Source organism: Pelodiscus sinensis, chromosome 28 (genome assembly GCF_049634645.1).
Source record: "Pelodiscus sinensis isolate JC-2024 chromosome 28, ASM4963464v1, whole genome shotgun sequence".
NCBI lineage: Eukaryota > Metazoa > Chordata > Testudines > Trionychidae > Pelodiscus > Pelodiscus sinensis.
Genome location: NC_134738.1, coordinates 5,038,836 through 5,052,786, shown reverse-complemented (window position 1 = coordinate 5,052,786; position 13,951 = coordinate 5,038,836). Strand labels below are relative to the sequence as shown.

General features: G+C 58.6%; 1 protein-coding gene across 1 annotated transcript in view; it reads right to left on the bottom strand.

Moving 5' to 3' along the window:
• Positions 1–13,951, bottom strand: part of LOC102448244 (interleukin-1 beta) — a 51,522-nt gene that overhangs the window by 7,189 nt on the left and 30,382 nt on the right. Inside the window, exons 7-11 of the mRNA XM_075910599.1 lie at positions 12,253–12,579; positions 11,448–11,652; positions 6,464–6,674; positions 5,187–5,366; positions 70–206 (exon numbers count right to left, since the gene is read on the bottom strand). Coding sequence (XP_075766714.1) covers positions 70–206; positions 5,187–5,366; positions 6,464–6,674; positions 11,448–11,652; positions 12,253–12,579 — 1,060 coding nt within the window. The remainder of the gene's footprint in view (positions 1–69; positions 207–5,186; positions 5,367–6,463; positions 6,675–11,447; positions 11,653–12,252; positions 12,580–13,951) is intronic.

The following is a 13,951-nucleotide window of genomic DNA, read 5'->3' as shown; positions in this document are numbered from 1 at the left end:
ACTGCTAGAAAGCAGCGAGGTGGATGGCGTGAGGGTGGCAGTGGAGTCTGGCCCGCTAACCACGCTCACCTCCAGCTGCAGCACCGGGCTGTCTCCAGCAAGCACACAGCACAGATACAGATGGTTCTCCACAATGTTCATGGCCACGGGATTGGTGCGCTTTGGGGAGCGATGCGGGGAGCGATACAAATCCAGGGTCAATTTCACTGGCAAGAGACAAGCAAGAGTCAATGCAGACCCAGCTACAACCAAAGGGAAGCCCCCTCACTTATAACTCCCCAGGGAGAGACCTGCAGTCCCCGCACAGGAGCGGCCAGCGCCGGGAGGCTGGGGGTGCTGTTAAAATAACTGCACCTCAGAGGTTCGACTGGGGAACGGCCTCTGCTCCAGTGGGACTCTGCCCGAAGACTCAATATGCCTAAGACGCAGGGGGCTGGCAAATCAGATTAATAATCATGACATGCAAAAAATGGCAAGAAAAGAGCATTGGAGGCTTCAAAGTCAAGAGTGCCAAAGGCGAGTGTAATAGACGGTTCCTGGGGGCTCTGCTGAGAGGCAAACTGCTTAGAACCAGGGCTACGGACAGCCCAAGCGTGGCTCACGATACGGCACCAAACCAGCCACACTGGCCAGCAAGAAGTCTCACAAGCAACCCCCCCAGACACCCCAGTGCCCCACCCAGCCCCCCCTTACACAGGGGAGAGGTTATAACCCATCCCCCTCCTCCCCTCAGACACCGCACAATTCCCTGTGCCCCACCCCCAGCCCCACCTTACACAGGGGAGAGGTTATAACCCATCCCCCTCCTCCCCTCAGACACCCCAGAGTTCCCTGTGCCTCACCCCCAGCCCCACCTTACACAGGGGAGAGGTTATAACCCATCCCCCTCCTCCCCTCAGACACCCCACAGTTCCCTGTGCCCCACCCCCAGCCCCCCCTTACACAGGGGAGAGGTTATAACCCATCCCCCTCCTCCCCTCAGACACCCCACAGTTCCCTGTGCCCCACCCCCAGCCCCCCCTTACACAGGGGAGAGGTTATAACCCATCCCCCTCCTCCCCTCAGACACCCCACAGTTCCCTGTGCCCCACCCCCAGCCCCCCCCTTACACAGGGGAGAGGTTATAACCCATCCCCCTCCTCCCCTCAGACACCCCAGAGTTCCCTGTGCCCCGCCCCCAGCCCCACCTTACACAGGGGAGAGAACATAACAACATAAGAAGAACACAAGAGTGGCCAGACTGGGTCAGATCAACGGCCCATCTACCCAGTGTCCTGTCTGCCGACAGTGGCCAATGCCAGGTGCCCCAGAGGGAGGGATCACAACAGGTAATCCTCAAGTGATCCCTCCCCTGTCAACTACCTTCAGAGAAACAGAGGCTAGGGACCCCATTCCTACCCATCCTGTTTAATAGCCACTGATGGATCTATTAGTGACCCCATGAATCTATCTAGCTCTTTTTTGAACCCTGTTAAAGTTCTAGCCTCCATCGCATCCTCTGGCAAGGAGTTCCACAGGTTGACTGCGTGCTTCCTTTTGTTTGTTTTAAAGCTGCTGCCTATTAATTTCATTTGGTGACCCCTAGTTCTTTTATTGTGGGAATAAGTAAATAACTTTTCCTTGTTCACTTTTTCCACACCACTCCAAACTTTCCCTGTGCCCCAACCAGCCTCACCTTACCCAGGTGAGAGGTTATGAAATCAATCTCACCAACTCCCAACAGGTTCTCCCTAACCCAAAGGACCAGCCCCAGCCCCAGATCAATGTATACCTCAGATCTTACCCCAAAGAGCCTGCTGGGCCTGTCCTTAAGCATCTAACACCGGAAGGTTTATTAATAAAAGGAAGAAAGAGAAGATGGAGAGTAGGATTGTTAAAGGAAACGACGAGACACGCCAAGTGCAAAGTGCCTGAGACGGGCTCTTAGTGGAGATGGAACAAACCGCTGGGTTAGTCTCTGGGGCGCAGCCTTTGGTGGGGGGCTCAGCAGGCCTTCCGGGCCGGTGCCTAGCACAGCTGCCCCTGAAGTGATGTGCTGGAGCGAAGGCAAAAGGAGGAGCCTCTTGGGCCCTTTTTACACCCTTGCCCGTGTGGGGGGAAGTGCCTCCCAAGAGCGAGTCCGCTGGCCTTGGGCAAGCCACCAGCTCCTCCCCGCTGGTCTGCACGTTCCTCCGCTGTGGACCGGCAGCGCGTAAGGCCCGTTGCCGGTCACGTGAGTGGCCCCCCTCGTGATAGGCCGGCGCTGCCCCCCGAAGCAGGCACCTGCCATTCCAGCACCGAGCCAGTGGGCGCCACGTCACACACCTGGCCCCACAGGCGGGTGCATGGCACCTAGGGTATGTCTACACTACCACCCTAGTTCGAACTAGGGTGGTAGTGTAGACATACCCAAAGAGACTTGGAAAAGCATTCCCTAGACGCCTCCCCTGGCCACTTCGTACGGAACTTGGGGCAAACACGCCCAACGTCCCAGGGGCCGGGCAGAGATGCTGGCGAGCCCTCATTGGCTGCCCGGGGGCCGGACGGAGACGCTGGCGAGCCCTCATTGGCTGCCTGGGGGCCGGCGGAGACGCTGGCAAGCCCTCATTGGCTGCCCGGGGCCGGGCGGAGACGCTGGCGAGCCCTCATTGGCTGCCCGGGGCCGGGCGGAGACGCTGGTGAGCCCTCATTGGCTGCCCGGGGCCGGGCGGAGTGCCCGTTCCCCTTTTGTGCCTCCCAGCGTGAAGGGCTCTCAGTCCAGCTCCCCACCTGGGATGTGGCTTGGCCTCAGCATTTCCAGCACCCGCCCCCTCCCGGCCCTGCAGCACCGAGTGTGGTCGGCAGGGGAGCCCCGGCCCTCTCGCTCCACTGGGCTGTGGCCCAGGAGACACAGCAGAGACCGGTGCTCTGGGGGGCCCTGGGAGCTGCCTGCCTGGCCACTCCCCTCCCCCCGGTTCCAAAAGAGGAGAACAAAACACACCCAGCGCGTCGACTCCAGCGGACTCAGCACGCTGTCGTCTTCCTCCCAGCGCGGCTCCGTCGGCAGCCACAGATTGGGGGTCCTCACAGCGGGTCTGTCTCCTCCCCAGCGTCCCCCGCAGGCCGGGGTTGCTCCCGTTGAAGCTCCCTCTCCAGCTGGCGCATGCCCCAGGCCCAGTGCCGCCTGTAACCCCGTCAGTCCCCATGTGGGCAGATGCTGCCAGGGCAGCACGAGAGGGCTGTGCCCACAGGGTAAGCCGGGACTCAGCTGGCCGTGGGCAAGGCCACGTGCACAGTCCGTGCCCAGCTGCTCTTTTCTGAATGCCTGTCCTCTCCTGAATTTGACGGCCACTCAGAGCGAGTCCCGGTGACAGTGGGGATGTGTGCCTGTGTGCAGTGTGAACATGGGAACTGTGGGGCAGCTACAGCATCACCTCACCACAGGGGTGAAGCCCTCAGCCAGGGCAGGGCACCCCCAAGCCGGTTGTTTGCTGTCACAGGGCACAGGAACGTAAGGGGTTAAAACAGCCCTTGGAGAGGGCTGTGGCAGCAGCCAATCAGAAGGAGGCTGAATGTAGCCAATCAGGGCCAGGCTAGGCCCTATAAGAAGGGCTCTGGGCAGAGGGGGTTTAGTGTCCCTTCAGCTCTGGAGGGAGGTTGACTTGTTGCCTGCACAGAGGTACACGGGACAGAGCAGTGCGGGAAAGCCAGGGGCAGCCGGGAGCTCTGGCTGGACCAGCTCCCAGGCTGAGGCCCTGACACAGGGGCCCAAGAGGGGACTGGGCAGGGGGAACAGACAGTCAGTTCCCCCCTTGCCGACAGTGAGAGTGGCCGGTTTAGACGGCAGGTTGCCCCGAAGGAGAGGGCTGCAGTAGGTCGCTGAGACGAGTGGTGGGACGAGGCCCAGCTGGCTCCTCGAAGGGGAGGGACTCAGGGCGAGCGCTGCCGGGGGGAGGGGCGCTGCGGCCCGGGAGCGTGGAGGTTAGCAGCGGCAGGTGAGAGGCCGCTAGGAGGGAGGCTCCGGAGCTCGAAGGAGCAAATTCCCAGGACGGGCAGCAGGGGGTGCTGCAGCAGTGAGTGTGAACCTGTCACATTTACATCAAAACCCGTCCAGGCGCCCGTCCACCATCTAGCCAGGAAGACACAACGGAAACCTCAGTCTTGGAGCACTGGGGAAGCCGCGCTTCCCCCACTCAGAATAATCACCAGTTCCCCTGCCAGCAGGAAGAGGAGAAGAGGGGGGAAGGGAAGAGACGGGTTTCTGCTGCACAGGTAGATGCGCAGGGTCTATCGATATGAGACACTTCAACAGATTGCACGAGGTCGAGTCACACACGCAGCAGCAGCTACAGTAATGACTGTGGTGGTGCACGGCCACACAGTCGGCTCCTGGGCTTCTGCCCCCCACCTCCGCCTGCTCCCCCTAGGAGCCAGGCAGTCTTGTCAGTTTCAGGGCTCCCAACCTGAGCAATGAAACTGACCAGCCATCCAGCATTCTCAGCTGGGAGTGGGGTCCAGCCACCTATGGCAACAAGATCCATTGTCTACAACCAAGCACTAAGGTACAACCTCATTTGCTCCAGCTCCTCAGACAGAGACAAACACCTACAAGATCTTCACCGAGCAATCTTGAAACTACAATACCCGCCCGAGGAAGTGAGGAAACAGATCAACAGAGCCAGACGTGTACCCAGAGGCCTCCCACTACAAGACAAGCCCAATAAAGAAACCAACAGAACACCACTGGCCATCACCTACAGCCCTCAGCTAAAACCTCTCCAATGCATCATCAGTGATCTACAACCCATCCTGGACAACGATCCCTCACTTTCACAGGCCTTGGGAGGCAGGCCAGTCCTTGCCCACAGACAACCCTCCAACCTGAAGCAAATTCTCACCAGCAACTCTACACCGCACCACAGTAACCCTAACTCAGGAACCAATCCATGCAACAAACCTCGGTGCCAACTCTGCCCGCATATCTACACCAGCGACACGGGTTCATTCACCTGCACAACTACCAATGTAATATAGGCCATCATGTGCCAGCAATGCCCCTCTGCCGTATACATCGGCCAAACTGGACAGCCCCTATGTAAAAGCATAAACGGACACAAATCAGATATCAGGAATGGAAATATACAAAAACCTGTAGGAGAACACTTCAATCTCCTGGGACACACAGTAGCAGATTTAAATGTAGCCATCCTGCAACAAAAAAAATTTACCTTCTTCGCTGATTTTGGGGCCTTGCAAGTGCACTGCCACCAGCAGGGCCTGGCCGGCGTGGCTCTGCAGGACCAAACTCTTGTGTTCCTCGTCTCTGACTGTGTACAGCTTGGAGCGGGTGTACTTGTAGACTGGGGTCTCCGCATGCGTGAAGGAAACGGTGGTGCTGGAGATGGCGTCTGAAAACAGGGAGCACGTGAACCAAGAGCACGAGTCACCCACCCGGTGCCTGCCCTTCTCAGCTGATCCGAGAGCCCTGTTCTCAGCCTACACAGCCTGGTAGGGATCCAGAAGCAGCTTGACCGAAGGCCCTGGAGTCTGCCTCAGTGTAAAATAGGAGTGAGGAAGAATCCCGCCCCCTTCCCCATTACTCAAGAGCTGCAGAAACCCCCACTCCTCAGCCAGGCCTGGCCCCTCTCATCTTTTGGGGGGGGGGGCACAGAGTTTGAAATCTCTCCCGAGGATGTACCCCCACAGCCTGGGAACGCAAACCCAGCACATCTCCTGCGCGGGCTCGCTTGGGTACGACACTAGCGCCTTTGCTCTCGCGTGTCTTGAAACTACACCCCTCCCCAGCGGGCACAGCCACGGGGGGGGGAGGGGGGGCGGTGAATGTGCCCCGGCTGGGGCAGGTCCAGGTTTATCTGCCCCCCATGCTCCCCACCTACAGTTGGGAATGCAGCAAACTGGGCCCTTTCCCCTCGCTCCCTGGCAGAGGGGAACAGCTGGCAATGTCCAGGGGAGATTCAGCCCTCCTGGAGGGGTGGGAGGGGCAGGGCTGGGGCAGCCCCCAGCCAGCCCCTTTCAGCTGTTTGGCGATTCTGTCTGGGCTAGGAGAACAATCCCGTTCCGGGCACATCCCATTGTCCTGGCACAAGCACCCTCTGCCCTTTCTGTAAGCGAGGATCAAAGGAAGCGTAAAGCGCCTGAGGTCTCTTCCAGCCCTCAAGTCTCTGATTCTATAGAGCTGCCTACGATTTGGTGGCCCTAGCGCTTGCCGTTTAGAAGGAGTCTCGACCAGACACACACACACGCTCCCAAATATACAGTAGATACGTCATCCTGCCTGTGTTTTCCCCACACAGGAAACCTCGGTGCTGCTAACCTCCAGTAAGCGAGCACTGCACCGACTAAATTCATTCCTTTTCATTTTCTAAGTCATTCCATTTCTTCCAGAAAGGACCCGAAGCTGCAGAAACCACCCTTGGATCTGAGCTTCCCTGAGGCCTGGGCGTTCTCTCGACTCAACCAGCGCGCAGAAAAGGCAGCTCCGTACCTTCCAGCAGGGCCTTGCTCTGTGCCTGCCCGTGGCCGGTGTCCGATCTGGGATGCTGGCTTATCCTCCTTCTTGTCGTCTTTTGAAGTCCTTCCGCAGCCTGCTGCCAGGCCGCTGCGCTGACTTGGTCTCTGGACTTCCAGTGGCTGCCCCTCTCCACCTGAGGGCAACTCCTGGGCCAGAGGGCAGGGCTGGCATCACAGGAGGAGTTCTGTGGGTCAACGAACAGCCAGAAAATTAGGCGTGTCCCCTCCCGTCTCTCATGTGCGCTCTCGTCTGCTGGACACTCAGCTCCCCAAGCATCCCAGTCTGACCCAGCCTGCCTGGCCTTGGACAGCCGCAGGGACAACCGGCCCTGGGGCTAGACTGGCCTGTGGGACCAGGCGGGTTGAGATCACTGCGCACGACCCCGCTTAGCCCTTCCACAGAGCCCGAGGCCAGACGGAACCCGGGTGCTTATGGAGTGGGAGCTCCTGGAACACACCAGCTGCAGAACCGCCCCGTTTGCTCCAGAGCGTTTCCAGACCCGTTACGGGTCCGCGGCTTCCCACACTCGGTGCCAGGGCAGCCCCTCCAGCCTGGGCCCCGGGGGATGGGAATCGGCACATCTGTTCTGTGGCTCCTTCCTTACTCCCAGTGTGAAAGGTGCTAATGGCTCCCTCCCCCCACCCCGTATCTGGCCCTTAGACTCAGTGTCTCCACTGGCCTGAAATCAGGGCTAGCTGTTGCACTTCCAATTCACACCCTCCCTTGATCTGAATTAACTGTCAAGTGTAGACAAGCCTGTCCTTGTGCAAGAAAGGGGTTACTCAGTGCAGAAGCAGCACGCCCAGAGACCAAGGGCTGGGTGGGACGTGACTCTCCTCGCGGTGCTCTGACTAACCCTGGGTACCCCTGAGGGCCAGGCAGGGGCAGAGCGTCTGGGGCGCAGCACACACGGGAGGGGCAGGCTGGGCATTTCTGAGCACGGATCCTGCAGGCTGCGCGTTGTTTCTGTGGGGCTCGGGGACAGGACGCTGGGTCCCTGCTTTGGGCACATCCCGGATTTCACCAGTGAATGTCCCTGACGCATATCATCCGCTGTTCATCCTAACAGGCACAGCCCTGCCCGTCCCGAACGTGGCTCCCGTCCTGTCCCGAATGTGGCTCCCATCCCGTCCCGTCCCGAACGCGGCTCCCGGCCCTACACTGCCCGTCCCAAACGTAGCTCCCGTCCCGTCCCGAATGTGGCTCCCGGCCCTACACTGCCCGTCCCGAACGTAGCTCCCGTCCCGTCCCGAACGCGGCTCCCGGCCCTACACTGCCCGTCCCAAACGTAGCTCCCGTCCTGTCCCAAATGTGGCTCCCATCCTGTCCCGAACGCGGCTCCCGACCCTACACTGCCCGTCCCGAACGTAGCTCCTGTCCCGTCCCGAACGCGGCTCCCGGCCCTACACTGCCCGTCCCGAACGTAGCTCCCGTCCTGTCCCAAATGTGGCTCCCATCCTGTCCCGAACGCGGCTCCCGACCCTACACTGCCCGTCCCGAACGTAGCTCCCGTCCCGTCCCGAACGTGGCTCCCGGCCCTACACTGCCCGTCCCGAACGTGGCTCCCATCCCGTCCCAAATGTGGCTCCTGGCCCTACACTGCCCGTCCCGAATGCGGCTCCCGGTCCTGCCCTGCACGTCCCAAACGCAGCTCCCGTCCTGTCCCATCCCGAACATGGCTCCCAGCCCTACGCTGCCCATTCCGAACGTGGCTCCCAGTCCTGCCCTTCATTTCCTGAGTGTGGCTCCTGGTCCTACACTGCCCGTCCCGAACGTGGATCCCGTCCCGTCCCGAACGTGGCTCCCGGCCCTACACCACCCATTCTGAACGTGGCTCCCGGTCCTGCCCTGCATTTCCTGAATGCGGCTCCCGATCCTACACTACCCGTCCCGAACGTGGCTCCTGGCCCTGCCTGTCCCGAACGTGGCTTCCGGCCCTACACTGCCCGTCCCGAACGTGGCTCCTGGCCCTGCCTGTCCCGAATGTGGCTCCCGGCCCTACACTGCCCGTCCCGAATGTGGCTCCCGTCCTGTCCCATCCCGAACGTGGCTCCCGGCCCTACACTGCCCATTCCAAACGTGGCTCCTGGCCCTGCCCGTCCCGAACTCGACTACCACTCACGCCAAAGGGAGAACATACGTAGTTAGTTAGTAGGTAGAGGGCCCCCTTGAGGGTCGTCATGCTGGGGGCTCTACATACATAAGAACACACAAGCCCTTCTCTGGAGACCATTCAGAAATCAGCCGGGATATCGAGTCTGCCTGAGGGGCCACTGGACGATGGAGATGCCAAAGGGGCACTCAAAGACGAGACAGTTGTTGTGGAGAAACTAAACGGATTCTTCACTTCAGTCCTCACGGCAGAGAATACTGGGGAGATTCCCGAGCCTGGGCCGTTCTTTGAGGTGTCAAGTCTGAGGAACTGTCCCAGACTGAGGGGTCATTAGAGGAGGTTTTGGAACAAATTGGTGAACTGAACAGGAACAAGCACTCGCCCGACAATTCAGATATTGGCATAGAGAGGACACTTATTCAGTTTGCAGATGATACGAAAGTGGGAGGGGTTGCGACTGTTCTGGAAGAGAGGGCCAGAATTCAAACTGATCTGGACAAACTGGAGAAATGGTCTGAGGTCAATAGGGTGAAGTTTACGAAGGACAAATGCAAAGTGCTCCACTTAGGAAGGAACAATCAGTCTCACACATACAGAGTGGGAAGTGACTGTCTAGGAAGGGGACCTAGGGGTCATAGTGGACGACAAGTTAACATGAGTCAGCAGTGTGACGCTGTTGCAAAAAAAACAAACATGACTCTGGGGTGCATTGACAGTGTTATGAGCCAGACGTGAGAAGTCATTCTTCCGCTCTGCCCTGCGCTAATTAGGCCTCAGCTGGAGTCTTGTGTACAGTTTTAGGCATGACATTTCAAGAAAGACGTGGAGAAATTGGAGAGGGTCCAGAGAAGAGCAACAACAATGGTGAAAGGTCTAGAGGACATGAGCTAAGAGGCGGGGCTGAACTGGGCTTCTTTAGTTTGGAAAAGAGAAGACGGAGAGGGGACACGAGAGCCGATTTCAGGTATCAAAAAGGGTGTCACAAGGAGAAGGGAGGGAATTGTTCCCCTTGGCCTCTGAGGATAGAGCAAGGAGCAATGGGTTTAAGCTGCAGCAAGGGACGTTTAGGTGGGACATCAGGAAACATTTCTTAAACACTGGAATAAATTGCCTACTGGGGGCTGTGGAATTGTCATCACTGCCGATATTTAAGAGCAGGTTGGACTGACACTGTCAGGGATGATCTAGATGGTACTTGGTCCTCTTGTGAGGGCAGGGGACTGGCCTTGACCTCTCGAGGTCCCTTCCAATTCTAATGTTCTATGATTCTTTGTGGACAAGGGGGATCCAGTGGACTTACATTTCCAGAAAGCCTTTGACAAGGTCCCTCACCAAAGGCTCTTAAGTAAAGTAAGTTGTCATGGGATGAGAGGGAAGGTCCTCTCCTGGATTGATAAATGGTTTAAAGACAGAAAATAAAGGGTAGGAATAAATGGCCAGTTTTCCGAGTGGAGAGAGGTAACTAGTGGGGTCCCCCAAGGGTCTGTCCTAGGACCAGTCCTATTCAACTTACTTAGAAATGATCTCGAGAAAGGGGTGAGCAGGGAGGTGGCAACATTTGCAGATGTTACCAAACTGCTCAAGGTAGTTCAGACCAAAGCAGCCTGTGAAGAGCTTCAAAAAGATCTCACCAAACTAGGTGGTTGGACAACAAAATGGCAAATGAAATTGAATGTGGATAAATGTAAAGTAATGCACATTGGAAAACATAATCCCAACTATACGTACAATATGATGGGGGCTAATTTAGCTACAATTACTCAAGAGAGAGATCTTGGAGTCATTGTGGGTAGTTCTCTGAAAACATCCGTGCAGTGTGCAGCGGCAGTCAAAAATCAAACCGAATGTTAGGAAACATTAGCACAGGGATAGAGAATAAGACTGAGAATATTTTATTGCCTCTGCATAAATCCATGGGATGCCCACATCCTGAATACTGCGTACAGATGTGGTCACCTCATCTCAAAAAAGATATATTGGCATTCAGAAAACAGCAACAAACATTATTAGGGGTTTGGACCGGTCCCATATGAAGAGAGATTAAAAAGACTGGGACTTTTCAGCTTAGAAAAGAGAAGACTAAGGAGGGATTTGATAGAGGTCTATAAAATCATGACAGGTGTGGAAAAAGTGAATAAGGAAGTTATTTACTTGTACCCATAACAAAAGAAATAGAGGTCATCAAATTAAATTAATAAATGAAATTAATAGGTAGCAGATTTAAACAAACAAAAGGAAGTATTTTTTTCACACAACACACAGTCAACCTGTGGAACTCCTTGCTAGAGGATGTTGTGAAGACCCGGACTTTAAGGCTACATCTAGACAGCGGGGCTCTTTTGGGATACCGAAATTATCCCAAAATAGCAATTCTGTGTCTTTAAATGCTCCCATTATTTCAAAATATATTTTGAAATAACGGGCGTGCTATTCCTGTGTCCCTGTAGCCCTCCTTCCACAAGGGTTAAGGGACTTGTCAGAATCGCACATTATTTTGAAATTTGGCGCTGGGTAGGTGGCACCAAATTTTGAAAAAACTGTTTTGAAATAACCTCGAAATAAGCTACACAATTTTTGTAGCACGAATTGTCTCGCTTCTTTGCAAGTAAGGGTGCAGCGTAGACGCACCCTATCAGGGTTCGAGAAAGAGACATTCCTGGAGGACAGGCTGGGCAGGGAGGAGGCCCCTGGCCTCTGTCTGTCGGGGGCTGGGAAGGGGCGACCGGGGGATCACGGGATGGTTCCCGGTTCTGTTCTCTCCCGCTGGATCTTTGCTCTGACCCGTCTGGCCGTTCCGATGTTCTTAAACGTCCAAACATGTCAAAGCTGAACGTGGCTCCTTACCTGCATCTGGCGGGGAGAGTCAACCTCATGGTGGTCGTCAGGAGCGGCCCTAGACGAGCTGCCGGCAGCTGGCGCCCCAGGCAAAACGCGTGATCGGCGCGCGATCGGCTCCCCCGCGCCCGCCTCCAAAGCCCTCAACGGCCGTTTCTTTTGGCACCCTGGGCGACCGCCTCGCTCGCCTGGATGGACGGGCCCCTGGTGGCAACTGTGGGAGAAAAAACAGACCCCAGAGATGAGGCTGAGCTGGGGCCAGTGGAGACGGCTGCTGGCTCGGCAGCACTGAGCCCAAGATGGAAGAAAGCCGGAGAATCCGGGCTCCTGGCAGGCGTCCCGGGAGGGGGCTGGGCCCTTCATCATGCCCAGCCTTGCTGCCTGCGTCACCCAAGGGGGCTCTGGCCCGCCGCCAGGGTGAAAGTCACTTCCATTTCTTACAGGCACCGTCCTGCCGTGGAGGGGCTCAGAACCTGTCAGAAATGTAAGTGTGGGGCGGAGGGCGGGGGCTCAGGGCAGAGGGTTGGGGGCACCGGGATACAGGCGTCGGGGTTGGCGTGTATGAGGAGGGGGCTCAGGGCAGTGGGGGGAGGGCCACGCAGGTGGGGGAGGGGAAGGCAGCAGGGAAAGGGGAGGGTAGCACAGCGGGTGAGGGCAGCGCGGGGGGGGAGGATTGCACAGCCGGGGAGGACAATGCAGCAGAGCTGGGGGGGGAGGGGAGGGGAGGGGAGGGCAGAACAGCCGGGAGAGGGCAGCGTAGCGGGGGGGCAGACCTGCCTCTCCCGGTGCCGAAGGGGAAGGAGCTGGTGGTTACCTGTCGCATCCCATCAGCTCCGGGAGGGGCTCAGGGGTTGTGGCCGTGGCTGCTCCCGGAGGTGGAAGGGCACTGGGTTCGGCTCCAGGAATAGACTTGTCTCCCTCCGAACGGGCTCCTCCCGCCGGCCGCTGGCTTCTCATTGGGAGCCCCCGGCAGGGCCCCGCTTCACCTGCAAAGGCTGCCCCCAGCATCCCGCCGGCACGGCGGCCCTCGCGAGCTGGGTGGCAGGAGGGGCCCTGCTGCGGAGCAGCGTGAAGACGGTGCCTGAACCCTCCCAGCGGCTGCCCGGGCTCTGAACGGTTCCTTTGGAGCAGGGCCACCCAGCTTTATAGCCTCAGGGGATTCCCTGGCGTTTTAATCTGAGATTTCGTAACCCCTCTCTGACGGTGTCAGCTGCACGCCCCCCGCCCCCACAAGACGCTCCAAGATGCTCTCTGGGATTCGGGGCCTTGCTCTGGAAGCTGACAGGGCCCCACGGAACAGCGGGGTCAGCAGCCCTGTGTCCTGATAGCAGCTGGTCCCCGAGACAGCCCGGCCTGCTCCTGCGCTCGCCATAAGACTGTTCTTTGCGGGGACGAGGGGGCGTGTGGCAATCGGAGCGAGGGCGCCAGTAGCCGAGGGGCCGAATTGGCGAGGAAAGCGGGAAGGGAAGGGAGCCTTGGTCCGTGGACCACACTGCTCCTTTTTACACAACACCCCTTGCTCAAAAACCCAGCAGAAAACATGCTAATGAGGTCAGGACTTATGCTAATGAGTCCCTCATTGGCATATTTGCTGCTGCAAAAACCTGTACTGTAGGCGTAGCCCCAATGTGAAACCCGCCCTCCAAAGTGCCTGCAACCCCTCCCAGCTCGGTGCCACCTGCCCATGCGCACTGCTCCGCCATCCAAGCGCTAGGCTGCGCCAGGCGCAGGCGGCAGGGGCTGGCCTCCCTCCGACAGTGAGCCACTCAACCCAGCCCGTGTCCCCGGGGGGCTAGCGAGCATGTCTCGTGGGCTCGAACAAAGCACGACACAAATCAAAGCAGATCACACGCGTGCGCCGCCGGGCCCGTGGCACGTCAGGACGAGTTGCACTGCCCAGTCCTTGCTGGCTGGCCCGTGTTGCGCGAGGGGCTCACACGTGGCGTGTCCCACTCAGGGCCGGATTAAGGGGGGAGCTAGCCGGGGCGCCAACCTATGGGGGGCGCCTGATGGCAGCTGTAAGGTGCGCAGTGCGCCGGGGTGCGGGGCCACGCTTGCACCACGCGCCCGCTGCCCGGGGCGCAGGAATGGCTCAAGCCGCCCTGGTCCCACTACGCTGCAGGCGTGGCCGTGGGGCTGGCCGCGCTCTCATTGTCCAGGTTCGTTCCCCCGGTGGAAGCGGGGTCCTGCGCTCGCCCTGCTCACGCCAAACAGAGAGCGGTCCCAAGGCTGAGGAACAGGCACTGACCCTTCCTTGTTCCTTCCAGGAGCCTGGTTTCCCTTCCTCATTTTCGGGGCATCACGCCGGTTCGCAGAGTCGCAAAGCGACGGCCTGGAGCCGTCTCAGAATGGCCTGTGCGCGGCCAGGCCAGCGCGGCTGCAGAGGCTCCTGCTGGGCTCAGACTCTGCGCCAAGCGGCGGGTGCCGGCCCGACTCTCGAGGCAGGGCTCAGACCCCGCCGGCGCGCCACTGGCCGCCCAGGCAGTGAGAGGGGGCAGGGGCGACTGCTTTCC